The sequence below is a fragment of the Anomalospiza imberbis genome, chromosome 9, assembly GCF_031753505.1.
Source record: "Anomalospiza imberbis isolate Cuckoo-Finch-1a 21T00152 chromosome 9, ASM3175350v1, whole genome shotgun sequence".
NCBI classification, from domain to species: Eukaryota; Metazoa; Chordata; class Aves; order Passeriformes; family Viduidae; genus Anomalospiza; species Anomalospiza imberbis.
This window is the reverse complement of record NC_089689.1, coordinates 3,168,165-3,195,390: the sequence shown is the minus strand read 5'-3', so window position 1 is coordinate 3,195,390 and position 27,226 is coordinate 3,168,165. Positions and strand designations below refer to the sequence as shown.

At 53.6% G+C, this 27,226-nt stretch overlaps 1 protein-coding gene across 16 annotated transcripts in view; it reads left to right on the top strand.

Annotated features, from left to right (window-relative positions):
- The window catches only part of CACNA1E (calcium voltage-gated channel subunit alpha1 E), a 111,487-nt gene that overhangs the window by 42,551 nt on the left and 41,710 nt on the right, over positions 1-27,226 (top strand). For all 16 annotated transcript variants that reach the window (XR_011001965.1, XM_068199372.1, XM_068199371.1 and 13 more), the window contains exons 8-13: positions 12,427-12,530; positions 23,590-23,705; positions 24,678-24,731; positions 25,069-25,194; positions 25,436-25,645; positions 26,905-27,017. Coding sequence is in view for 15 of the 16 variants with exons in the window: in XM_068199372.1 (XP_068055473.1) it covers positions 12,427-12,530; positions 23,590-23,705; positions 24,678-24,731; positions 25,069-25,194; positions 25,436-25,645; positions 26,905-27,017 (723 nt within the window). In the remaining variant the exon portion in view is untranslated. The remainder of the gene's footprint in view (positions 1-12,426; positions 12,531-23,589; positions 23,706-24,677; positions 24,732-25,068; positions 25,195-25,435; positions 25,646-26,904; positions 27,018-27,226) is intronic.

Sequence of the window (27,226 nt, the reverse complement as noted above, 5' to 3'; positions counted from 1 at the left end):
CCATATAAGCATGTTTGAGTTTGTGGGCTAGAAGCAACCGTGCCTGTTCTGTTCCCAGCCTAATTTCAGCATCAATTTTGGCGTCACCGCACCGGGAATGTTTTTATACCCTGGTTCCCATAACGCCCGGGGATTTGCAGAGTGGCATTGCTCTGCAGGAGGCAAATTGGATGGCATGTGGTGGGGAAACTGCTTCAGGAGGGACTCTGGCATCGGCAGAAAGGCTGTTTTTAAACCCCAGGCTGTCAGCACTGGGGCCCCCTTTCTTGCTGAGTCTGCCACAGGGTCCCTCCGGGGGTGCAGGATGGCGTGTGTGGACAGATGGATTGTGAAACCTAGGCTGGAGTAGAAAGGGGAGAGTTCATTGCAAAGGCTTGACCTTTCCACGAGGATTTGATTTTCCTCTTCCTGAAGGAGAAGGCAGTGTCAGGATCCTGCTGTGTCAGTGGGGGAATTAAGCAGGATTGAACCACCTGAGAGATCAGACAAAAAAAAAAAAAAAAACAAAAAACCCTTCAATTTTGTGTCTGTTTCTGGTGTGTCAGTGGGATTAGAGACTTACCCACAGCACCTGTTGCCCAGGTATAGTTGAGTGTATCAGGGAAGGTGGTTTGCCAGTGTATCACATGTCACCTGTGCATGCCTGGGGCTGGTGCCAGCCACCTGCCCTGAGCCTTGCACTTGTGTTAATGACTGTCTGCCTGCAAAACCTGCTTCCATCAGTGCTCCCCCTGTCTCCCCTCCTTCCCAGCGTTTGGAGCCTGCAGCAATCAGCAGCAGCACTGCCCGTGCTGGAGTCCTGCTGGTGGGGTGTGAGGGCATGGGGAACAGATGGGTAATTTATGGTCTGGTGGACCTCAGGGGTTTGTTTGAGTGAGTCTGGTCTCCTGCTGCTCAGGGTGTCCTTGCTGGGAAGGCTGGAGCTGATCCCTTCAGTGTCTGGGATTTGCTGATTCATCACTTGGGTCTGAAAACCCAGGAGCTGGGAGCTCTGAAAGCTGTGCCTACCCTACAGGAACCCCTATTTACTACCCTAGCTGCTACACTGGGGACTCTCTGGGACCCCTGTGGGGATCCAAATCTCCTTCCCAGTCCGATTAGCAAAGCTGGGCAGAGGTGCGCTGTCAGCGATGTCACTGCCATGCTCTGTCACCACGTTCCCAATGGCCAGGACCACAAATAAGGTGCCTCCCTTCCCTGTTCCTCTGCAAAGAACCAGCTGTTACTGACCAGTTATGGAAAGGAGCAGGGACCTCCCTTGGCTTTTAACTGAATGAGAGTTTGTGGCCTTGGTGTCATTAATTGCTGCTGATTCACCTCGGGGGGTGGCCAGAGCTGGTGTTCCCAGCACTGCTGGGCTGCACCTCCCGTCCTCCCCAGGGAATCTCTGAGGGCCTCATGTTGCAAAGGTTGTGGGTGCTCGGTCCTTTTGCTACTTGGAGACAGAAAAATTGATTTTTGTCTTTTTTTTTAATAAGTAGATGAGGGATGCAGTCCCTGGGGGATGCAGGAGGAGGGCTGGGAAACCACAGGGGTGCTCTGCCATCACCTTCATCACTTGGGGCAGCAAGCCAGAGCAGGCTCCTGCTGCTAACCAGCATGGGCCTTGCCCAGGCTATGCCCCAGGTTTGGGGGGACTCCACTTTCCCACTGGGACAAAGTGATGGGGGGCTGTGTCCTTGTGGATTAGCGCTGCAGGGGAGAGGGAGATGGCAGGAAAACCACTTTACCAATCTCTCAAAGAAATTGCTTACTACAGAATTCCCCTGTGTGACTGTTATCATTATTTTAAGATCTGTTTTTCCACCATTCTACCAGCTCTACAAGTGTGGCTCCTGGAATTTGCAGGCAGCATTACAAGCAGCTCATTTCCACATGGGTTATTTCATCCCTGTGCTTGCTTTTTGCTTTCTTCACGTCAGCTTTGCCTTTGTGAAGTAGAAATCACAGTATGGGTTGAAATAAAAGAATTGTGGGGTGTTGTTTTTCCAGCTCCTGTCCCTGGGAGCCTGGAGGACTTAGATTTCCTTTGGAGGGGAGTTTGGCTTTGAGATTGCCCCTGTGGTCTATAACAGGGGCTAAGAAGTATTTTGGTTTCCTTCTTCTCCTGGAGCAGATGCCCCTTCCCTGGGCTGGCTCCAGACCAAGCCTGATTTCGGTAGGGACCAGAGGGAAGTACAGAGACTCACTGTCCTGCTTCTCTGCCTCTGCTGGCGTGGGGCAGGGCTGCATTTTGCCATCAAACAGTGCTGCTGGGGCTTGGGGGTATGGCAGGGCTGCTGAGAGGCTCCCCAGGAGAGGGGCACAGGTGATGCTGGTGGCTTCAGATGCTCAGACCAGCTTCCACGATCCCAGGAAGCAAAGGGGCAAGGAGTTTAAAATCTTTATTTCCTGAGGGAGCTGGGAGGGCTCACCTTGGAGAAAAGGAGGCTCAGGGGGGACTTTCTCACTTCCCTACAACTCCCTGACAGGAGGCTGTGACCAGATGGGGTTTGTTCTCTTCTCCCAGGCAACAGGGTGGGAAGAACTGCCCTCAAGTTGCACCAAGTGAGGTCCAGATTGGATGTTAGGACAAACTTCTCCAAAAGGGTTGTCAAGCCCTGGCACAGGCTGCCCAGGAAGTGCTGGAGTCACCGTTGCTGGAGGGATTTAAAAGATGTGCAGTTGTGGCACTTGGGGACATGGTTGAGCGGTGGCCTTGGCAGTGCTGGGTTAATGGTTGGACTGGGTGATCTTAGAGGGCTTTCCCAACCCAAACTCTGCTGTGATTCCTGCTGGCACTGCTCACAGGCTCTGAGCCTGCTGCATGTTTCCCTGCATGGATCTGGCTGTCAGGCTGAACTCCTCATCCTCTCCTCGCAGGAGGGATTGGGACCACAGGGGAGCAGGAGGGTCAAACAGCACAGGGAGCCTTAGGAGATGCCAGGGCTGAGTGCTGAGAGCCTTCTGAGTGCTTCCGCAGCAGGAGGGGAGCGTTTGCTGGGGGAAAGAACACCAAGCTGCTGGTGGCTTCCAAAAGCACCTCCCAAAATGCAGTGGTGGCAGGCAGAGCTGTGTCCATGGCCTTGGGGGAGGTGGGTCTGGGTCTTGCAGCCCCATGCAGAGCTGGGCAGCTGCAGCAGAGAGCCAGGAGGCTGCAGGGCCGTGGGTTGGGTGCCAAGTGTGAGCTGTGCATGCGGGCACGCTGCAGGAGTGGCTGGAAAACAGGAGCTGCTGCAAGGATGGGGGTTTGCAGCATGTGTGACTCAACCCCCACGTGCTTCCAGCATGCTGGAGGTGCTGGGGCCAGGAGGGGAGGAGCCCCTCAGTGTCTGGGATCTCCTCTAGGCGTGGGGTGCAGGAGGGTTTTGGTGAATCTCACCGTGTGCAGAAGTCATTTAGTGCTGCCGGGGGCAGGGCTGGGTTTGCACAGGTTGGCTCGGACTGGTTTTGTGTGTGAAGCACTAAACTCGAGATCCCAGGACCACAGAATGGTTTGGGTTGGAAGGGGCTTTTTAAAGATCATCCAGTCCAACCCCTCTGCCATGGGCAGGGACACCTTCCCCTAGTCCAGGTTTTTCAGAACCCCATCCAACTTGGCCTTGGACACTTCAAGGGATGGGGCATCCACCACCTCTCTGGGCAACCTGTGCCACTGTGAGACCACCCTCCTTGGAAAAAAAATTCTTCCTTATATCTAATTTAAATCAGCTCTCTTTCAGATTGAAACCACTCCCCCTTGTCCTGTGACAACAGGCCCTGCTAAAATGTTTGTCCTCATCTTCCTTATGATTAAAGTACTGGAGGTCTTCTGCTGGAGGCTGCCTTTGAAATGCAGTGGCACATCCCTCCTTTGTGAAACAGGGGCTGCTCAGGCCAGCCTGATCTGGGGCGCTGGGGAAGGGAGGTGTGTTGATATCGCTGGTCATGCCAGAGCGCATGGGTCAGAGACGTGAGCAAGGCTTGGCTCTTCTGCTTCCTGCCCCATCCCCATTTGCCCCAGTCACCCTTGGAGGGGGTCAGAGGAGGAATCTGTTGCAGAACAGTTGTTTTTCCATGTGTGCGAGTAGAAAATTGCTCATTGCAAGTTGGCATCGATTCACGGCCATCCCTTGGGGTGCTCAGCACTCACTTGCCCTGCCTGAAGCACCTTTGTGAGAGCAGTGTGAGTGAGACCTGAGCATAGTGCAGCTCTGGGTGGGCTCCTCCTCAACCTTTTGGAGAGTGAGGACAGTGCCTGGCTTTCCAATAGAGGCAGCAAAATTGCCTTGACCAGCAAAATTAACATGACCAGAGAGGATTTTCCGTTTTTGGGGGGTTGCTCAGACCTGAGATGAGCTGGGAAACCTCCCTGAGCCCCAGTACCTCCAGGAGCTGCTGCAGATCCTCTGGACACTGGTGTCTGTCTCCTGGGATGCCAGGGCAAGAGCTGCAGCAGTGGCAGCCGTGCACTAAGGGTTGTGGGAACTCTGCTGGTGGTGCAAAAATCCCAAAACCAGCCCTGACACCGCAGTGATGGGCTGGAGGAGCTCGGTACAGCAGGAAGCTGGGAGAGTGATGCATAACGGTGGCTCCCAGCAAGGAGCTGGGAAGAGGAGAAGCAGGAGGAGGAAGGAGAGGTGGGAGGGATGGCAAAAAGAGGAAAACCACCTGGCTTTTTAGCCCTCTGTGCTCTGGGATGGCACCAGGGTCCCCAGCCGGCACGCTTGCGAGGGGAGCAGGAGTCCCTTCTGGTGTGTTTGAAATGAAAGCACAACGCACACAGAATATCCTGGCGGGGAGGTATGAAAATTTAATCAGCACCCAGAGCTCCGAGCGGCTCGGCAGCGAGCGCAGCCCGCGATGCCTCTGCAGCTATTCCTGGCGGCTCCCGGCCGTGCGGGCACGGCAGGATGGGCTCAGGCTGAGGGAATGCAGGCTGCCAAAAAGTCCCCAGCGCTTGTGACACCGCGGGACAGAGCCTTTTCCTCCTCCCTCCTCCGAAATGCTGCTTTAAACACGGCTGAGTGTGTTAGAGCAGATTCAGAAAGGAGACTGCAGGTTCCACCCCAAAGGTTCAAACCTTTCGGAACTCAAAAAATGAGCTGTTTTCCCCCAAATGGCTCCAGTTGGTGCCCTGCTGCCAGCCGTGGGTGCTGCCAGGCACGTGTGTGGCAGCCAGCCTGCTCTCCCCTCTCCTCCCTTTCGAAAAACAGAGCACTTTCTTTCTCCACACTCAGCAAAGCCAGACCCTCACCAGCTTGCCAAATGTTCCTGCCTGGTTTTTTTTCTTTTTTTTTTTTCCCTTCTTCCCCTTTTTCCCTCTGTGTGTGTGTGTGCGCGCTGAAATGACACAGCAAGAAACAAACTGTGTCTGCTGGATCCCATCTTCCAGGCATGTTCTATCAAAAGCTGCCTGCCCACACCCTCCTCCCTGCCCGCACGGGGAAGTCTCACTCCAAGGCGGTCTGCTGGAAGCACTGGAGGAGCTGAGGGGGGCTGCTGGGGGTGCCAAGGGAGATCTGGCATTACCCAGCAGCTCCAGGCTCAAGGGTGGGAGGTGGCAGGGGGTCTCAGTGCTGCCTTGCTCACCTTTGTTAAGCCCAGGACTTGTAATTCCAGTAGCAGGCTTGGTGCTGGTGTTGGAAAGCTGGTTCCAGACCTCTTGGTGGATGTGCTCCTGTGCTCCAGGGTTGGGTTATGGGGCTGTTGGGGTCTGTGAGTGAGGTTGTGCATGGGTCTGTTGCCCCAGAGCGCCACAGCTGAAGCTGGGGATGTTCCTCCACGTAGGAACGTCATACAATGATGAAAATCATATCATGGGGCCCAAGCTGCCTCTCTGGGCTTGCAGCATGCCCAAACCAAAGCAGGGATCCAGGCCCCATGAGAAAACAGCCCCAGAGGTGATCCTATGGAAGCCAGGCCCTGCTGCAGCACGCAGGGTCTGGGTCCAGCCGGAGAGGCAGAGGCGCTGGCACGTCGGTCTGCACTGGAGATAGCGGTGAACTTTGCAAATGCTCCATCAGGGAAAGTTCATCCTGCCTGAGGTGTGGTTAGGGGGTGCTGGGGAAGGCGCAGGAGGGGTCTGGGAAGGGGGAAAGTGAAAGTTTGGAAGCAAAAGGGGAGGGATCACAGTGAGGGATGACTGTGGGGAGAGGCAGAGCAGGAGGCACACGAGGACTGGGTTTGTGCATCGATGCTGGGGCACCTGGGTGCAATTTCTTGGTGGGTTGGAGAAGAACAGCACCGAAATTGGTCTCAGTGCCTATTTCAAATATTTTGAAAACGCTTGATTTGTAGCAATGCTTCTAGCAGCGCATTTTTTGCATTCCATTTAGGAAACAGAAAAATGAAATGCATCGTGTCCTTTTCCTGTTTCCCCACTCCCTCCCTCCCTGCACGCACTCAGAGAGAAGATTATGCTGAGCTTTGTGTCCTGCTCTGGCATTATTCCTGCCTGTCCCTGGCACCCCAGAGCTTCCCAGGGCTGTGCTGGAGGAAGGCAATGGGGCAGGAGGTGCCCACCCTGCCTGGAGACCCTGACACCTGGCCATGGCAGGATGTGTCCCACCCCGGGCCAGTCCTGGCCTTGCAGAGGAAATGCACCCATTTCCTTATTAACCTGATTTGGGAAAGCAAAGCATTTCCATTCAGATCTTGTCCAGTGCCAGGGTCACTGATGGATCCCAGGCAGGGAGTGAAGCATGGCCCTGCACGCAGGAGATTCAATTACTGCTATTAAAGGGAACAAGGAGATCTGTTACTGTGCTGGGGAGAGCAGCAGCGGGTGTCAGGGTCTGCAGGGAGCTGCTTAGGCCAGGGAATCTGCTGCGGGGTTTTTTGGTAATTAATTCTCTCCCCCTTTTGCTGGGCTGTGAGGCTGTGGCTGCTGGCCTATGTGTGATCCTCAGCTGGATGCAGCTGTGCTTTGCAGGGAGGGGCAGGTCAGGTGATGCTGGGGACACCATCAGCCATGGCAGGGGCACAGTGGGTGTCACCACTGGGCAAAGAGCATCGGAAGCTGCCAAGGTAAGGATTTGGGGTGCAAATCATGGAAGCTGTGGTGGTTTTGCACCTGCTGTCCTGCTCTGCAAGCACCCGAGAAGTGCTGGGGAAGGCAGGCACAGCTCCCAGGGCAAAGATCCTTGAAATCCATGGCTTTTCCCATCATCCCCCAACCTCTGTGTGAATGAAATCCACATCCTGCTGCTCCCTGAAAGCTTTGGGTGCCCACAGGTCCCCAGTTCCTCTCCCCAGTGAGAGATGGAGAAATGGAGTGGCCATGAAGGCTCCCTGCACAAGACTGAACCTGCTCTGTTTATTTTTAGCCAGGAGAGACTGAGTTTGAGGGGTTTATTGAGGTTTTCCCCCCTCCCTTCCCCTATAGCAAAGAAATCCTGAAGGTTCCCATGCGCCGCAGCCCGAGGGAGGGGACGTGTGGGCTGTGAGCTTGTGCTGTGCATTCAACTTGAGGATATATTTAGATTTCTTTAGATTTCTGGCCCCCCGAGTGAGACCTGCTTTTGCAGCTTCCCGCGCCTTTTCCTGCCCTTTGGGGGGGAAAAAAGAAAAAACCCAAAAAAACCAAACAAACACCCCAAGAGCTGCCTAAAGAATAACCTTGTGCTTGGGGGTTGAGAAGCAGGAGCTGGTGGGGGCTGTTCCCTGCAGGAAGGTCCTGCTCCCACGCCTTGGTGGTGTCATTTGTAGGCTCAGAGGGCTTTCCTGGCAGCAGCACGGGTCATGTCAAGATGTGAGTGTGGTGGTTCTTGGTCTGGTGGCAACAGAAGAGTTTGGGGGGTGGTGGGGTGCACAACAAGAAGGAGGCCTCTCAAAGGGAAGGGAAGAAGCAGCAAAGATTTGTCACCAAGCAGCTCCTCCATTTCCTAAAGGAATATAAAAAGCCTGTCCCAAAGCACTTGGGTGAGTGCTGGGACCTGCTCAGCTGTGCAGGGAGCAAGGCAGGAACCTGGAATTTCTTCATTAAAGGAGTTGGTGTAATTTAGGGATTAAAATTCTTGTGTCTACGCTGAATTCTGCAAACAACAACCTCCTGGTACCTTCAACAAAGGGGAAAAAACCCTGTGGGAAGGCACAGTGGACCAAGATGATGAACTACTGCCTACAGAGGGATATCAAGAACAAATGATGCCCCAAAGGAATGGGAACAGAGGCTGCTCAGTCAAAACAACGACATCTTGGTGCCAAAAAAGCTGGGAAGTGCTAGGAGGGCCATAGCAAAGTTGTGTTGACACAGACCTCCTGGAGGAGCAGTGAGTGGCTCCCCACCTCTGCAGATGGAAGCAAGGCCCAGTGAAATGACATCTGGAGACATTTGGGCATGGATGGCCATTTCAGCCCTGCTTTTGGCCAACACAAAGCAACAAGAGGCGCGATACCGCCAACGAGGGCGTGGCCAACGTGGAATCTGTGGAAGCCCAACGCTGAGACCACCGTGCCCACCAGCCTGGGTGCTTGGGATGGCTTCCCCCCGAGCTCAGAGGGAGCTGGCACATGAAATGGCAGGTCTGGTAACAAGTATTTTTAACAGCTCCATCGAGTTGGGGGAGGCACCATCTGACTGGAGAATAGCGAATGCGATGCCTATATTTAAAAGCGGGGGGAGGAGGGGAGGAAAAGTAAGGCAGGCAGGAATAGGACTGTGAGGCTGACCTCGATCGCATGCCATTTCGGAACAGATTTGGGAGGCAGGAGAGGAAAGTGAATCATGGGTTTGTCAAAGGTAGGTCACGCCAGGCTAACCCGGCATGGCAGGCCTGGAAACGTCCTAGAGCTGCTCCTCGTAGTAAAGAGTTTGCTGTGGGAGAGTGGTAATGGTGGGGGGGGGGGGGAGAGGGGAAGGGGATGTGTTGGAGCCCTGGTTAGTGAGAATTTTAGACTTCCTGCACTGCCAGGCACTGACCCCCAGGAGAACACTGCATTTGACCTGAGGCTGTGGAGAAGGCTTCCAGAATTGAATGATAGAACTGGGATTGTGGGTGTGTAGTTTAAATAGAAGTGTGTAATATCACATGGTGGAAAACCTAGAGTGTAAGGTTTTAGAATACAGTAATATCTATAAAGCAAGATGGAGGTTTTAGGGCAGAGGCTGGTCCTTCTTCTTCACCTTCTTCTCCATGGGTTTGGGTGGTTTTGTATAATTGGATAAAAAAAGTCCACATTGTGGGCCATTGGTGGTTGGTTATTGGGTTAAAAGTAAAAATAATTTGGGTATCATTTCTTAATTGGAGAGTTTATCCTTAAAAGGCCTTGTAGAGAGAGAGACAGGGCTCCATTTTTAGTTTGTTAGAGTGAAGTGCTGTAGAACTCACGGTTTGTGGGACTGTAACATAGATAAGAACTAACAAACATCTGAGTCCAAACAAGAAATACCACCCTGATGGGGGGCTCTATGAGGCTGGCGGAGAAGTGAGCAGTGCTGGGATGGTGTTGAGGGGACAAAGGGGATGTCATCGACTGGTGGAGTCCTTGGGGATGCGTCGTGGGCTTTCCTGCCTCCAGCATCCACTGGCTTCCCAGAGCTGGAGGGACAGAGGCTGCCATCCTGGGCTGGGAGGCATTTGAGATCTTGGATGCAGTGAGAAATGGAAAGCCAAGCTTTGTTCAGAAGCAGCAAAGATCTCTCCTTGGAGCACAGGTCTTGTTGGCTGGGAAGCAGTGACATGGAGGAAGAGAGGGTGAATGGGTGACATCGGGGTGACCATGAGGAGGCTGCAGGGCAGGGGTGGCACGAAGGAGGAGGGAGGATGGTGGGATACAGGTGAGGTGGTGAAGTCTCTGTGGCATCATGCAGGGATGGAGTGTGACCTATCAAATTGCTCACTCAGGTCTCCTGTGTCTAGGAAGGATTAACTGAGCCTGGACTGGAGCAGGGAAGGGACTACTGGATAAAATAGGGCAGGAGAGCCAGTTGGGCAAGAGAGAACTGGAAGAACCTTGCTTTGGCCAGCAAAGCAGAGGCTGGAGATGGCTGTGATTGCTGTCTAGAAATAGATCAGGATGGAAAGAGGAAGGAAAAGAGCTATTACAGCCAAAGGCCACTGCTGGCAAAATAACAGAGTGGTGTAGAAAATGACCACAAATAAATTTAGGCCGGAAATTACAGCAGCCATTGGAGCATCTGCTTGAGGAGGCTTCCAGTGGGGATAGTGAGTTCTTGGCAGCCTGAGTGGCTGAGCAAGTACCAGATCATGGTCTGGAGCCACTGCATCCAGACTGGGCATCAGCACTTCCTGGGTTTGTAGGGAGCATTGGGATGTCCCCTGAGAAATTTCATGCTGGGGCTGGGGGATGCCAGCAAAGCTGGCACCAGCCAGGGGGACCTGTGTGGCTGCTGGTGGCAGTGCTGTTCCTGGGGCTGCTGGTGGCAGCCTGGGTGGTTGGGACCATCCCTGAGCTCACTGTGGCCAGTGCTGTGTCCTTGAGTATGGGTTCCATGCCCACAGCTCCCCATCTCCTCCTCTGCCCCTCCTGCAGCTGCTGGGTGCAAGTGGTGCTGTGACTTCCCAAATCCCCTTAAAAATCTCTCCCTTTGCCTCCACCTCCAGGGGAGCCAGGCACTCACATGCACAGAGGTTGGGATCACAGTTAGCCCATGCCACCGGAGTCCTGCCAAGCCTCTGCCTCAGCTGGCCCTGCTGCAGGTCCCCAGTGCCACCAGCTTTGCTGTGCCTGAAAAATGGAGAGGGAAGAGGTGGTCTGGGCACTGATAACCCTAGGAAAGCTGCCCATTTCCCCCTCTCTCCTGCTGAGATGGCTAAAGAAAGGATGGTGATAGCCCAGTTCTGGGGAAAGATGTTTTGGTGTTCTGTAGGAAAGAAGCTCTTCTGTTTTGCATTCCCTGTGACAAAGACCTCGGGGAAAGCCTGTGTATTTTGGGCAGGAGCCAGTTTCAAAGGCAAGCAATCCTGACATGAGTGGCAGGTACCCAGTGGCATCTTGGCAGGGAGCTGAAGCCCTGCCAAGCTTGGGCTGAGGGTTGCACGATGCCTTGAAGAGTGATGCCATGGGAGATGGTGCTGCCAGAGCAGAGCACAGTGGCCTGGGTGTCTCTGCAGGGTTGTGGTGAACACTGGCTGTTGGGATTTCCCATGCATCGTTCCTTCCTCCCTGTGCTTGCTTCTCCCGTGGCCCTAAAGAAAGGGACTGGAGGTGAACTGGGGCTCCTGAAAGAGCAGGATCTTGAGAGGATATGTGTGGTTTCCCTAGGGCCAAAGGAGGAGAGCAGTGAGTCCTTCCAGATGCTTTCAGAGCCCTTACGGCTGCTGCGTGCCAGGTGCTCCTTGTCACACACTTGCCCACATCCCCTGTCCCAGCGCTGTGGTCAGTGCCTGTGCTGGGCTGTGCTGGTGTCACCCTTCCTACCCTGGGCTCGGTGTCAGGGTGGTGGGGACATCCAGCTGAAGTTCCCACTGGAGGAAGACTCCAGCGCACACGGTGACTTTCTTTGCTCCGCAGAGTCGTGCTTCTCCCGTCGTAGAGCCTCGCCTCAGCTCCTGCACTGGCCGACCAGGAGATGTGGTGCCAGTGACTCAGATGAAGATGAGGGCTTAATTAGCACGGGGAGAGGGGGGAAGAGAGAGAAAAGAGAAAGAGTCTTTCATTGCAAGAAGATTGATACCACCTCCCCCAGACAGTCACGTTCTGCCGCATCACCCTCAGCCCGGCGTCATGCGCACCGTGCCTGACACCAGAGGACAAATGGGGCCTGGGAGGGACAGAGGGGCACTTTTATTAAAACCTCTGGTGAATTAATGTCTGGAGGTATTGAGCAGGGCTCATCAGGAGCCTTTGCAGCTGTCGGGCTGTGCCCTCCACTCATAGCTTCAGTCTGATCTCAGCTCTGTGGCTCTGGGGGATGTGCCGGTGGTGGGAGGGTGTCTGCAAGGTGCTAGTGATGATGCCAGCAGCAAAATGCCTGTTTGGAGGTTTCCCACCATGCATGAAGGGACAAACACCGACTGCCTCTTCTTTAGATACCACCTTGCCTGGTCTTAAGGCACCCTATAAATCTGTGCTCGGCAGGCCCTGCTGCCGTGGGCTGCTTTGCCCCATCCGAGTGGATGTGTACGGGAGCCCTGAACCAAAATGCTGGGGAAAACATGCTCAGGGTGACCCCTTGCCGTCAGCACCCCAGTTTTGGGCTGCAGGACCCTGCACCTCCAGCTACATCCATTTCTCACAGTCTCTGCAGGGATGGTTGGAGGGGGTGGAGGAGAGCGGTCCTGCCTGATGAGGGCTGGAGACTGGAGACTGTGGCTGGTGCTGAGGGGTGCCAGGGCTCTTGTGGTGGGGAAGGGTGCCCACCAAGGCTTGGCAGGCATGGCCACGTCACCCTGAGGAGCCTGGTGTGGTCAGCCTGGAGCACTGAAGTTAACACACCCTCCCTCTGCCCCCTCGCTGGTGTTGGAGGTGATGTCACACGTGTTTTTTTTCTTTCCCCTCCAGACCAATGATGCCTTAGGAGCCACCTGGAACTGGCTGTACTTCATCCCCCTCATCATCATTGGATCCTTCTTCGTCCTCAACCTTGTCCTGGGAGTGCTGTCAGGGTAAGCAGAGGGGTCATTCCCTCCGGGCTGTGCTTGTCACACATTTCTGGGACCTAAGGCTGGTCCTTGTGTCCCTCCATCCCCTCCATACCTGCCTGCCCCACAGCAAGGGATTGCTCCCTGGCTGTGCTTGGCTCTTTCTCAGCCTGGGGAGCTGGGAAAAGGACAGCCTTGAAGATATTTATTATTACTGTCATTTCACCTGGCCAAAGATCTCCTGCTTTTGGTTCCCTTGTGAGAAACGGTCACTAGGGATCTTCGGGCTGCTTGGCTCCTGCAAGAGGGGAGAGACGTGGTGGGGGGGTCTGTGAAAATGTGTTTGAGTCCAGGCTGTTTGTTGGGGGGTGTGCGTGGGTTGGGATGGGTTTGGGGAGTGCTACAGAGCACCTCTGTGCTGTGACCAGGAGGATGTGCCCTGCACTGGTGGGGTGCAGGCTGGTGAGGATAGGGATGCTTGGGGTGCACGTGGATGAGCCCAGAAGAGAAGGAAGTAGGGACAAAGCAACTGTCCCTGTCCTGCACTTCCCAAGGGGAAGGCAGTTTTAATCCAAGCCATTAAGCTGGGTTTGGAGACAAAAACTCTACTTGTCTCCATGACAATGAACTCTGGTTGCACCAGCACAACCTCAGCTGCTGGCAGGGGCTGGTGAACAGCAAGAGCATGTCCTCTCTTGCACTGGGGAAGATGTGGGCTCCTCTGTTCTGACTGAAGCAGGTCATTTTTTAGCTAATCACGCATCATGACAAAATGCAAAAGTCATTGTAGCACCGCTTTGGCCAGATGGAAAGCCCTTAGGTGCAAGGGTCAGGGTGGAGAATGGCCTTGGTCATCTTTGTCCCTTTCCTGAGTGTCCCTGCAAGTTCAAGTGTGATGGTGATGATTTCAGCAGTTTCTAGAGTGGCAGGCTGGGGTCTGTTATTTTCCCAGCTCTCATTCCCAGCTGAATTTTCCCAGCTCTCATTCTGGGGTCTGACTGGGTCCAGGGGCCCCGGGGACAGGCTGCAGGAAAGGCTTCACCTTGCCTTGCAGAGAGGGAATTCTTATGGGGGATGAAGATATCCAAGCAGCCTTGGGTGGAATTTGTACTTCTTATGCCACATCCAGCTTGGGCATTTGGGCAAAGTCCAGCTGGGTCTCGATGTCAAGCAGGAGTTTTCCTACAAAAACCTGGGGAAGGAAAGTTAGGAAGCTGGGAACAATGTTATTACAATGTTAAATTGTGTCAGTGTAGGGTGTTGTGTGGACACCGAGGCTTTTGGTGCTGGGGTGATGCTGAAAGCAGCCTGGGGACACAAGCCAGACACTGGCCAGAGGACCACAGCGGGGCTGGTGGAACGCCTGGCCATGCCCTGGCTCACCTTGGTGTTCCCTGCACCAGGGCTGCCCGAGGCAGCTGTTCCCATGCCCGCTGAGTTGGATGCTCCTGTCTAGGACTCTTCCCAGGCACCGGCTGGCATTTCCACTGTTTGTTTATTGCTAATAGGGTTTGTACTGGGGAAGGATGCAAGTGGGTGGGTGGCCTAATTGGCAACAGAGATGCTCTTGTGGCGTGGCAGATATCCAGGGTAAAGCAGGACTGCTCAGCTCCCCGGAGGGCTGAGTGAGGTGAGCTCAGGTGGCCAGATGGGCTCTGCCACTCCACGGCACGGCCACTGTGTGTGTGCCCCTGCCTGGGCACGGCCACATCCTCTGTGGCTCAGTGGATGCAGCACCTTGGCTGGGTGAATCATCCAAAGGTGCTGCTGGAGCCCCGGAGGAGTAGGAGCTAGGGGCAGGAGAGGGTACTTGTGCACACAAATAATGTGTGTCCTTGAGAGCAGCAGGAAAGGCCTTGCTCCTTGTTCTGTTTGCTGAGCTCTTCTTGTTTTTAGCGCTCCTCTTGTGCTGGAAGAGAGTACTTGGCTCTGCTGGGGGAATTGGAGGTGTGACCTTCCCATTGCCCAGCTCTCAGCTGGACGAACAGGCAGAGCCTGGCCAGATACCCCCACTTGTCGTGTGGCTGCGCTGAACTGAGAAGAGATGGTCACTTTGGGAATGAGCGTCATGGAAACACCTCCACGGAAGGAATTCTTTCCCTGGCAGTTACACCAGTGCTTTTGGGGAAGCCAGGGTGTGCTCAGCTGAAATCATGGCCACTGGGAGCCTCCTTGGAGAAACCTGGCCCCATGTAGCTTGCAAACTGCACCATCTGCATCGGTGGATAACAAGGTCCACTCGGGATTTCCAGCATTCTCCTCCAGGTTCGCGCTCAGGAGCTGCTGCTGAGCTGCCTCTGCGCTCGCCTCATCTCAGCAGAGGCTCCCTTTGGTGAAACAGCCCAACAGCCGGGGTGGGACCCCAATGAGAAGAGGCTGCAGGAGGACATTTGTGTGTTTCACTTGCCACCAGCAGAAGTTTGCCGGAGCCCAGATTTAGCAGTCTCCTGGTTGCGATGAGCATCTCTCCCAACAGTCAGTTCCCCAACTGTTAAGCTGAGGCATGACCTCTGTGATGTAAACAGCCTGGATCCATCTGCTCCTTAAGCACAAAGTATGTGGGAGAGGAAAAGAAATGATTTTCATCATAGCAAGCTCCTCAGTTTTTCTCCCTAAATACGAACAGGCACGCACTGGAATCGCATGCAGACTCTGTTAAGAGGAGATGGAGCTCCTCCAGGCAGGGTCTTGGAGAGCCAGTTCTGCTGTGGCTTTGGCATTTATTATCGTGTCTATTAACTTCCCCCCTCTATGGGTGCAATTATGGATCAATTAATTCTGACTGAAAACAGGAAAAGATTAAAAAATTGGCCCCGTTCCTCTGCGAGCAGGTACGGAGCCCAAGGAGATGTGACTGCTCAGCTTTTAAAGCTACACGAGCTATTGAGACAATCCTGGCAGAAGAGAGTCAGTGGGAGCAAGTGAGGATGGAGCATGTTGAGGATGGAGCATCCACTGAAATGCCGTTTTCTACCTGAGGCTGCCTTGTGGCCTGAGGAATTGCATGTGCTGGAGATCTGCAAAGATCTGCTCTCCCCTTTTTTTGTGAAATTGTTGAGTTTTGGGTTTTTTTTCCTCAGCTGTTTCTCACATAAAACATTTTGAACACGTGTGTTTGGGCTCTGTCTCCGGAGCAGCAGAGACCTGACGAGAGCCATGCTGCCCTGTCCCTGCTGCTGGTGTCATGTGCCAGTGGCAGTAGTGCCACCCCAGCAGTGGCCACAGCCTGAGGACTCACACAGAGCTTCAGTACCAAACAGGCTGCATTTTGACTCTCTCCCACCTCCCTTTTCACAGCCTCTGCAGAAAAAATTTGGTTTGCAATCACCCTCCTCCATTCATTGCAGCATCATCCTTCTGCTGAGAGCTGGGAGACTCCATCCCCATATCCAGTCTTGTGCATCCAGCCCCTTTCCAGGGTGTCAGAGCTGTTATAGTCGCTGGTATTCCTGGCCTGCAGAAATAGCAGAGTGGGTGCAAAGTGGAAGGAGATGCTGCCTGACCTGGGAAGACTGGGCCCTCAGGCCAGCCAAGGAGAAGACCTCTGGAAGCTAGTGGCAGAGCAAGAAGTCGAGCATGATGGCAAGAAAAATGAAATCTATCTGCCTTGTACCAAACAAGAGAGTAATTTAAATCCTCCTAATTGCTTCCACTCATCCTGGTGATGTTAAGTCTTTTCTCCCTTTAAGTCTATTCTGCCCCCCACCCCCAGCTCTTACACTAAGCCTTTGAAAGAAACGACTAATGTTATAATTAAAGGATCAAATTGGCAAGATTTCTTTGTCTTAAGATCTTTCTTTCAGGTTGGGTTAGCAGTGTGTTCCCAGTCTCCGGAGAGTTTTCTTCAGTTCCTTCAGGAGCCTTCTGTACCATCTTCTGAAATCTTTTCACTTCAGTTAATTTGAATTTTTTTCCCCATCCAATTTGGATGCATAACAAATGATGAATAAAATTAAGTTTTGTAGCAATTAATAATAAGGGTGTTGAGGGAACAAGTGTACATTTTCAGTGAAAAGAGGGTTCTTTTTGCCAGCTCCACACAAAAATCTGGGCCCCACACAGTTAAGCAGGATCTGGTGTTTTGAAGCCAAAAACATTGGGAAGAGGATAAAAGCCTCAAAGATTTGTGGAGGGAGAAGTGGGGGACATGCAGGAAATGCAGGAAAGCTTGTGGGGAGACCATAAATTCCCAGCAAAACGTCAACAAACAAAATTCTTTGCCATAAGAATGGTCAGGCATTGGACCAGGCTGCCCAGGGAAGTAGTGGAATCACCATCCCTGGAAGTGTTCAAAAAACACGGATGTGACATTTAGGGACGTTCTATAGTGATGAACACGGTGCTGTTGTGTTAATAGTTGGATTTGAGGATCTTCAGCTTTTCCAACCTGAACGGCTCTGTGATTCTACGCCCAAGAAATATGGAGTTGGAAGTATGAAAGCTTGGAAGCATCACGTTGGGTTTTTCCTGGAATGGTTGTAGGATCTCAGGGCATGGCTCGGATGAGATGTGAGATGTCTGCACTTGTGCTGTGCTTGGGAACACAGTGGCTCCCTTTTGAAGGGAGGAGTGGGTGTCTCAAGGAGGGGGCTGTGGTGCCCCTCCCAGGCCCTCCAGCACCACCATGGTCCACGCTGTCATTTTCTTCTGGGGAAGCTCTTTGTCATCGCCGTGGTCTTTGAGCATAGGCCAGGCAGAGGAGTCCGGGGGGCCGTGGTGCCCCTCCCAGGCCCTCCAGCACCACCATGGTCCACGCTGTCATTTTCTTCTGGGGAAGCTCTTTGTCATCGCCGTGGTCTTTGAGCATAGGCCAGGCAGAGGAGTCCGGGGGACCTTCATCTCTATTCAGCAGGCAGGTGGGCATCCATATTCATGCCTCTCTGCCGTGCTCTGCTGGGCCACCTTTCTGCCAAGGGCTCCAAGCCCTGTGCAGACAAGCTGCCTGACAAGAGGCGTGCGTGGCTGCTGTGCCGGATCCTCTGCTGTTACAGGGAATAATGACTCCTCTTACAGCCAGCTGGGTGAGAAGGGAAAAAAAATCCACAACAAAAAGATGACTCGCTGACTTTTCCCTTTGATTTCTCCTGGCAAATTATTTGCCAGCATGTGTCCGCTGCTTAAAAATTGCTCTTATTCCTGCCTCCTTGCAAATCTGCTCCGTGGACTGCCTGTGGTCTGAGGGCTGTGGGCGAAAAGGCTCCGTTTTGATCCTCCCAACAAGGCACTCAGCAGATAGTGCTTGCTTACAGATTGCTTTCGGAGTTGTTTGTTCCAGATTATGGTAATTTCTGTCCTGGTTGATGGCAGCAATCGCATGGCTGTGGCTCCAGTGATTCGAGCCAGTGTATGGCTTTGGAGACGCCCAGATCCTCCAGGAGCAGCTCCACCCTGGCAAGGGGGAGCTGGGCACTGCTGTTGGGTGAAGAAGGTGTCGAGTGGAGTGCTGGAAGCTCCTGGGAAGTTAATGTGATGAAAGGTTGAAAATCGATGTGGGGTTTTCTTTCCGTACTACATCTCACCTGCAGTACTGACCACGCACCTTTCATCTGCGGATTGCTGTCACCTGCAAAAGGAGACTATGAAGATGTTCTCTGCTTTCAGAGGGGATAAAAACTGGAGCATAGGAGGGAAAGGGAGGAGTGACATTTTCCCAGCACTGCGTGAGCCAGTGGGAGTGATTGTGAACAAAGCCCGGGGCTCTTGAAGCATTGAAACTGCGCTGCTTATGCCAGCCCTGCCTGATAAGAGTGAAACACAGTCTTGAGCTCCCATCTCTGCTCCTTGCTGCTGGGGCTGCCAGACCCTCTGCCACCCTTCTGCAGCTTCTTTGCAGAGTGGGCTGAGCATGCTATTGCTGCCTTTGGTGCAGAATTGCAGACAGAGTTCTCTGGGCAGTGGGACAGCTATGCAAAACTTGGTGGTGTTATCCTTGGAAAAAATGATGAAATTGAGAGTCCACAGCTAGAATGTTTGTGGACCTCTTCTCTGCCATGGTTGATGCGGCCCAGAACCCTGCTGGCTTTCTTTGCTGCAGCAGCACACTGCTCACTCATACTGAACTTGTCACCTGGACCTGCAGGTCCCTTTCCACAGAGCTGCTCCCCACCTGGGTAGATCCCAGCCTGTGCTGCCCTCCTGGATTTTGTTTTCCCATGTCCAGGACCTTACATTTGAATCAGAGAATGGCCTGGGTTGGAAAGAGATGATAGAGATGATCTTTACAAGGTCCTTTCCAACCCTCCCACCATGGAGAGGGACAATTCCCCTAGACCAGGTTGTTCCAAGGCCCATCCAGCCTTGAACACTTCCAGGGATGGGGCAGCCACAACTTCTCTTTATAAGGTTCTCGTTAGCCCAGCCTGCTCAGGTCTTCCTACAGGATTGCTCTCCCTTCTGAAGTGTCCACTTCCCCACTCAGTTTGGCATCAGCACACTTGGCCTTGGAGAAATCCAGGTGGACAACCACAATTTTTCCACAAGGTAGAAGGTGCCCGTCAGCATCTGCCCCTTCTTAACCGGGACAGTGATGTAATGGGTCACCTCAGGGCTGGTATCTCCCAGCTCCTTCCCGTTTTACCGCTCCATGTCACCAACAGCTTGCCAGCTCTTCCTTCCCCAGCTCGTGTGACTGCCAGCGCTCTATAAATGTGCTCTCCTCAGCAGCGTCAGCTGTGCCCTCCCACTGCAGCTTTGTCATGCCGTGGTGACACAGAGCTCCTGCCCAAGTGCACGGGGGTGATCAAAGCTGATGGACAGGCAGTACAAGGGACGGGGTGTTGTTGTTTGCCTGTTTTCTTGTGTCCTTTCTCTTCACCACTTAGTGCTTCAGAGAAGACTTTCTTGAGACAGCACAGCTTTGTTAAGGCATCACAGGATGGTTGGGGTCGGAAGGGACCTTTAAAGGCCATCTGGTCTAGCCCCCTGCAATGAGCAGGGGCATCTTCAACTAGACCAGGTTGTTCAGAGCTCCATCCAGCCTGGCCTTCAATCTTCTCTGACTCTGGCCAAGTTCAAGTGAACTTAAATCAAACAATTACCCTCACCGAAAAACTTGTGGTCTCCTTCAAAGCAGGCATGTAACCCCTGCAGAGGTTTTGGTACCTTTTGGACACACTGCTGCTGTCTCTGCCGTGGGTTCAGTGCAATAATCCCAGTCTGCAGTGCCTGTTCTGCTGTCACCGTCTGTTTAAGCTGAGGCTCCAGGTTACAGACTGCACAGTCAGTTCAACACTCTCACTTCAGTTCCTGTACACCTCTTGGGTAAATACCATCTGATCCCCCCGCTTTGCAACTGTCTCAGCTGTGTTTGCCACACCGTCTGTTGTCACTTCTGTCCCATAATCACCTCTGACACCCTCCTGGAGTCTCAGAGGCAGTTTTTCCTCAGATTGTGGTGCTCAAACCTGAAAGGGAGCCATGAGCCAAGACCTGAGGAGAGCAGTAGTGTTACCTGATGTCTTACAGATGGTCTCTCTTGTTATGCATCCCATTATATTTGGGGTTTTTTTTCGTAGCAGAGGGGTGCTGCTGCCACATCCTCAGTGTGTAATCCAGTATTTCTCTGATTTCTATCCTATTCTTTCTGCTGCCTCAAGTTGTTTTAAGGCTGATTTGATAATTGGTTTGCTGGAAGCATCTTTAATAGAGGCAAGAGGTGATTAATTGATGGGTTTAGAGAGAGATGGTTTGTTGTTTCAAAGCATGGAGGCCACAACATTGATGTGACCAGCACCATTTACCTGCTTTGAACTCAAGGATGGCCTAAAAAATAGAAAACAATGGATTGCAGTGGCTGTGATACTCTTTTCTCTTAACTTGTTTTTGGTTCTTGGTTTTCTTGTAATTGGTTGTTTGGGGTTTTTTCCTATTTCCTTGTGTTTTGTTTTTTTTAAGAGGGGACCCATTTTCAAGCTGGATGCTTCCATGAGTGGTTCTCCCACTGAAACCAGACCTGGGCTTTCCAGTCCTTAGGGCAGATAATGTTGGACTAAAACCATGTCTTTCCTGGTGTGAGGGACTGTGGGGCCTGGAGAGGAATGTGGCTGAGCATGGTGGTGTCCCCAGGGGTCTCCTGTCAGGAGCAGAGATGCTCTCAGGCCATGTGAGGGAAATGCCAAGGCTGTGGAGGAGAAGTTGCAGGCAGAGGAGGAGCGAAGCATCTGTGCTCCCCTTGCCCCAGCGGGCTGGGCACGGGGTGTGGGGGAATGGTGCCCTTGGGAACAGGAGGACAGATGGCACATTTATCCCCAGACCCCACCAGGGCCTTCAGCAATTGCCTCTAGAGCTCTCTGAGTGTCTTTGGCTTCATGAGGCTGGGCAGAGAGGGGCTGCAGTGACACAAGGTTAGCATCCCGGATCTTGCCTGCCGGGGTGGATGTTTTCGAGCCAGAGCCATTGGGATTTGGGGCCAGAAGACCCTGGTGGACAAGCAGAGGTGTTGCTGGTGGAGGGTGTGCAATCTGCTGGGGTGCTCTGAGCCCCCTTGAAGGGACCCCATGGGGCAGCACCTCCCTGGGCTCTTTGCAGGGCAGAATTTGGCCATCCCTGGTGATGTAACCCCAAGAGAGCAGGAGCAGAGCCCTTCCATGGGAGACAGCGCCTGCTCGCTGGGCGATGCCAGGCTGCCCTGCCTGTGACTTGGAGCCTTCCCAAGCGGTTGTCAGTCACCATGGCTGGCCCTGTTCTCACTCACACACAGTATTATCTCTACCCGCTGCTGCAAATTGGCTCTGAGCAATCCTTGATCTGTCAGCATCGCCTACCCACTCTCAGATGTCACCAGCCCCCGCTGCTGCCCTGCTCGGGAACGCGTCTCTCTGAAATGTAATAATTCATTAAGTTGAGATTAACTTTTTTTTTTTTCCCTCCTCCCCTTTCTGCCACCCCTTCCTCCTTCTAATGGACAAAAGCAATTAAGCTCCATTAGGGATCAAGTGAGTGGGAAGTGGCTCCCTGAGGACGCTGCCACAGCTGCACAGACCTTGTCCCTGAGTGCGTGTGGCACCAGCCTCCTGTAAATCAGTGCTCCATGAGCAAAAGGGCTGGCTCAGGAAAAGGGGGAAAGTGTTGCTTGATGAGCACCTTTTCCAATGCCCCCATTTCCCTCTGCAGGAAGAGGTGGCTTGAGGCTCAGCTGGTCCTTCTGGGTGGCTTCCACTGTGGGCACACGATGATGGCTTCTCTTGCCATGCAGCAAAAGGAGCTGGAGGACAGAGGGATGGGCAAGCAGGAGGCAGCAGAGAGTGGCCAGGTTCCCAGCTGATACAAATCAGGAGGAGCTTCCCAAGTTCTCACAGTTGCCCACAAGCTGAGAGAGTTGGGGTTGTTCAGCCTGGAGTGGAGAAGACTCTGGGGAGACCTTAGAGCCCCTTCCAGGGCCTAAAGAGGCTTCAAGAGAGCTGGAGAGGGACTTGGACAAGGCCATGTAGTTAGAAGATGAGTGGGAATGGCTACCCACTGACAGAGAGCAGGGTTGGATTAGATATTAGGGACGAATTCTTGCCTGGGAGGGTGGTGGGGCCCTGGCACAGGATGCCCAGAGTAGTTGTGGCTTCCCCATCCTTGGAAGTGATCACGTCCAGGTTGGATGGGACTCTCAGCAGCCTGGGGTAGTGGATGGTGTCCCTGTCCATGGCAAGGAATGAGATGGTCTTTAAGGCCCCTTCCAACCCAAATCATTCCAGGATTTGGTACCTACGGGGTCTGGGAAAAGTGCTGCCAAGGCTGCTGTGGAATTATGGCCAGTGGGGCAGAGCTGGGAGGAACAGAGGACAGAAAACTTACCCTCCAACTCTGACTCCAAACAGCATTTTCTCATTCCTTGACATCCCAAATTTCCAAACAAAGGGTGGTGAGGGGTGATTGCAGAGCCAAAATGCTCCTGCCTTTCCTCCAGCTAGAGCAAGGAGGTGCTTTGGCATGGCATGCCCAAAACTGAGAGTGCATTTCACTCTTGGCTGGGGAGGTCCTTCCTTCTCCCCCATCTCCTCCCACCCTCCTTCCCTTCACTTAGGCTGCTTTTCTCTTCCTTGCCTTTTGTTTCCCTGCCCCGCTTCCCTGCCCCAGGAAGAAAGTCTCATTTCAGTCTGAAAGCCAGTGCTGGAGGGGGAGTCATTTGACACTTAATGCCAGAGCGGCAGGAAACTTCACCTTCCTGGGGTGGAATTAAAAGCACTTGAATTGTCTGGGGATCTTAAACAAGAGATGCAGGGAACATTCCGGGCTTTCCACACAAACACACTCACACACACACACACACACACACACACACATGCAAAAGCCCACACAGCATCAGGGTGTAATAGCTCAGCTGGGGTAATGCACTTGAACGCTCTCTGCAGCAGACAGACTAGTTCTTTCCGTTCTTTGGAATAGTTTTTATTTTTCTGAGGCCTGAGATTGCTGCTGGTCTCTGGGGAGAGAGATGTTCCTCTCACAGAGAGAACAGTGCCATTTGCTCTTTGTAATCATGCTTCCCTCAGAGCATCCTGGGACCAGGAAGGGGCTGAGGGTGTGGGCTGGGAGATGCACCTGTAGATGCAGGAACTTGGGGATGGGGCAGGGAGTCTCTGTGCTGGTCATCACACCTGGACAGCTCCTGTGAGACCCTGAGATCCAGAGGAGGACAGGCATGTCTCACGTTCTGGGAAAATACTCCAAGGTGAGGCTGGAAAGGAAAAGGATTCAGAGGAGGAGGTGAAGGCAAGGGACAGGACCTTCCCTCCCTCATCCCCTCAGTTCCTCCTCACAGTGCCCAGTTTTTATTCCCTGAAGGGACACACAGAAGCTGAGCTGGCTCTGGAGTTGGGTGGCACTGGGATCATCCTCCCTGCGGAGCAGCAGCTCCCAGCTGGAGCATGCAGGACTGAGCAATCAAGCAAGGCATTTGCTCACATCCTTCCAGTCCTGCTTTTCTCCTCCCTGATTATTCACCCATCCTCTGGCCACACTTTGGCTGGGGATAGCCATGCACGTCCCCAACAACCACCTTGGTCTCTGCTTTCTGTGCTGTGGTTCCCCAGCCCCCTGGGCATCCTGCTGCCCCTTGGCCCTGCTCTCAGCCCTCCCTTCTGCCCTTCCCCAGGGAGTTTGCCAAAGAGAGAGAGCGTGTGGAGAACCGCCGAGCCTTCATGAAGCTGCGGCGCCAGCAGCAGATCGAGCGGGAGCTCAACGGCTACCGGGCATGGATAGACAAAGCGGGTAAAGGATGGTGGCCAGGGGACATCTGGGGGGACAACGGGCACCACAGACTACTGGTTGTGGGGGGTGGTGGGAATAGAAAGGAATCCCTGAGCCCTGAAGTGTCCAAGGTGCTCACGTGGTGATGTTGAGTGTATGGGTGAGCTTGGTGGGATGGTCCCACCAGGCTGCAAGCAAGGACATCACTGACCTCCAGTGAGTCCTCATGTTCTGTGGCATGAAACTGTCACATTCTGTGCACGAAGCACGTTACATCTCCAGGGAGGCTGTGAGCAACACAGCTGTCAGCTGTGCTCTGCCATGGTTTCCTCTCTCCCGGCGTTTGCTGGAGTCCCCTGCAGTGGTGGGCAGTGGGAAAGAAGAGCAGTCAACAGGGAGAGGGGTTTTCCAGTTAAATCTCCTCCTGGAGCCATCTGGAGGGGATGAACTTACTGGTTCCTACCTCAGGACTCCTGGACCTGGGCTGGGGGTGGTGGAGGTTCCAGGCTTGCTCCTGACGCCAGGCATGACAGCCCGTGGGTGTTGGTTCCCAAACTGCCACAGCCCATGTCCTTGCTTGCTCCTCCTAGGAATGAGGCCAGTGCATTCAGCTCTGGGAAGGGAAGATTTACACTTTCATCCAGCATTCAGACTTGTAAAAGATGGGTGTCTTCAAATGAGTGCTGAGCACCAGACCTCAGTTTTAGCCCTGGGCTGGGTTGTTTGAGCCCCAGACCTGCCCACAATGTTCAACTTCCTTCATGAGCTTAATGACAGTGGAGGGAGAAGGGCTGATCACAAGTAATTCTTCTTTCTGATGCGATGTTTGGTAGCAGCCACTTGTCACCCTCCAGAATTTGCTTTTGGGCCCTTAACCAATACTTGGTAAGAGTTTGCAGAGCCGGCCTCTGGGCTGGGGGAGGTTCTTAGGTACCAGGCAGTGACATATGACGGTGCCTTGTCTCCTGATGCTGAACTGTGTGTTTTGCGTAGAGGAAGTCATGCTGGCTGAAGAGAACAAAAATTCGGGGACCTCAGCCTTAGAAGGTAAGACCAGCAATGCCCTTAAAATCTGCCTGCCCTTCCTTCTGCCTGGCTAGAGCTGGAGGCTCAGACCCTCCAGCTGTGGTGGGGAGGCCCCAGTGGGGTCTGCAGTCCAAGAGAGGGGTGAGGGGAGGTGGATTGGCACCGTAACTGCTGAGAGAGCATGGGGGCTGGGAGGTGTCTGATCCCACACAAGGGATAGCTGTGGACTAGGATCACTTGGGTCTCTTCATCCTGTTACCAGACCTGAGTACTGATCACCAGGTCCTGATCCAACGGGCTGGCTACTGGCAGAGTTGAGCCACTGAGACTCCAACACTTGTTCTTCTTGCCTTCCCAGTGCTCAGGCGAGCCACCATCAAGCGGAACCGCACGGATGCCATGTCGGGTGACGAGCACTGTGTCGACATCTCCTCCGTGGGCGAGCGGAGGCTGGCACAGAGGAGACCTCTTCATCCAACCTTGGGTCAGTGCAGTCTGCAGCTTGCTTACCCCAAACCTCTGTCAGCTGGTTGGGTTCCCAGAGTCCCACTCATCACACGGAGAGTGTCACAAACCAGACATCTCTGCTAGTTTAGCAGCAAACCTCCTGCTGCCACATAAAAATTCTCTGGATGAGTTGTGCCCCATAAGAGCAATCTGTCCTGTCTCATATTGCAGGGTAGGCTGAAGCATCCAACTCCTTGTTCCCCTTCTTTTCCCTTTAGGCAACCCCTCGAGTCATTCTGGCCTCAAAGGCGCCAGGGTGGATGGTGCCTCCTACTTACGGCACAAGGAGCGGCTCCTGCGCATCTCCGTCCGCCACATGGTCAAATCCCAGGTCTTCTACTGGATTGTCCTGAGCCTGGTGGCTCTCAACACTGCCTGTGTGGCCATCGTCCATCACAACCAGCCAGCCTGGCTCACCCACTTCCTCTGTGAGTTTGGTGTAGGTGGGAGAGTGTTGCAGCACACCCTCACTGCTTGCCTCGAGGCACATAGGGATGAGGCCCACCACAGTAGTGCTGGTGTGGAGCTGGGTGGGGAATAACCTCAGCTCCGTCCATTGTTGATAACAAATGACCGTGCAGAGATGTTTAATTCAGCTTTGCCCTTGGCCCCGTGGCCACTGAGGGCTGTCTCAGCCTTGTGAGCAAACACGGAGGAGTTGTGCAGGCTCCGTGTCCTTCAGGTCTGATGTGTTTGCCATGAGAGGGAAACACTGCCAGTCTCAGTGGAGTTTATCCCAAAATTGTGAACAGTGGTGATGGAAATCTTGCTGCAGAACCACTTTTGAATGTGCACAAACCATTGCCGGAAAGGTGTAAATGAGCAGGGATGGGACTGGTCATGGCAGAACATCCTGGTTAAAATCCTTGTGCAGAGCATGGTGAGGGAATCCCAGCCTCGGAGGTTCCCAGTTATGGAGCCTCTCTGAGCCCAGCATGGGCCAGGGCACAAGGTCAGGTCTTGGAAGCACTTCAGCGTGGGCTACTGCAGAGCAGTGTGGTCAGGCCCTTGTGTCACTCCTGAGCTGCTGCAGTGGGGACAGTGCTGCTTTCTCGGACGTGTTATTCTTCCTCACCTTGAAAATGTGTCACCTGTCAAGCCCCAGCACTACCCAAATCTGCAGCAGTAGGCTCAGGCCTGCCGGGCTCCCAGCACGCTGCAGCGTGGTGTGGCAGCTGGTTGTGGTGAGAAGCATCTTCTGGGAAGGGTGAAGAGCCAGGCACTTGCCTGCTAAATGTTCGTGAAATAGCTGGAAAGGCTTTTCACTGGCTCTTGGCTGTTCGGCTCTGTTTCCCTGGCCAGATTCCAGCCATGCAATGATTTTAATCCAGGTTGATAATATTCCCCTACAGTGCCGTGTTGTTGATGCCTTTGTAGGCTCCTCAGCTGCTGTGGTTTAATGCCAAAGAGCTGCTCTGCTCCGTGCTGGCCACGTCTGGTCCTCTCAGTCCCTGGGACACTGGTGCATCTTCCCTGAATGATTAACTCGTGGGCCTGATGCTCTGTTACATACAGTTTAGCTCCTCACAGATCAAATTCCCTCATCCCAAACCCTGAGAGTTTGGGGATGCAGCATGGTCCTTGACTTGTCCCATCTCTGTGGTCTGCCGGATGCTCAACTGGTGGCTGCATGCAGCATGCTCCACACAGCTCAGCGCCTCAAGCACACTTGGGTTTTGTCTTCCAGACTATGCAGAGTTCCTGTTTCTTGGGCTCTTCCTTCTGGAGATGTCCTTGAAGATGTACGGGATGGGGCCACGCCTTTACTTCCATTCTTCCTTCAACTGCTTCGACTGTGGGGTGAGCAGCCCCAGGGATGCTGTGGGTGTGGGGGGAGATGCTTGGCAGGGGTCTGCAATGCAAGGCACCAAGGGGGAGATCAGGATGGCCCTCATAGTGGGCAGGGAGCACTTTCTGCCAGGACAGCCTGAGACACCAGGTCCTGGACTGGGTGGTGGGTGCCTCGTCTTCGGGGACGTTAAGATTCCCTGCAGCAGCCCATCCTGAGC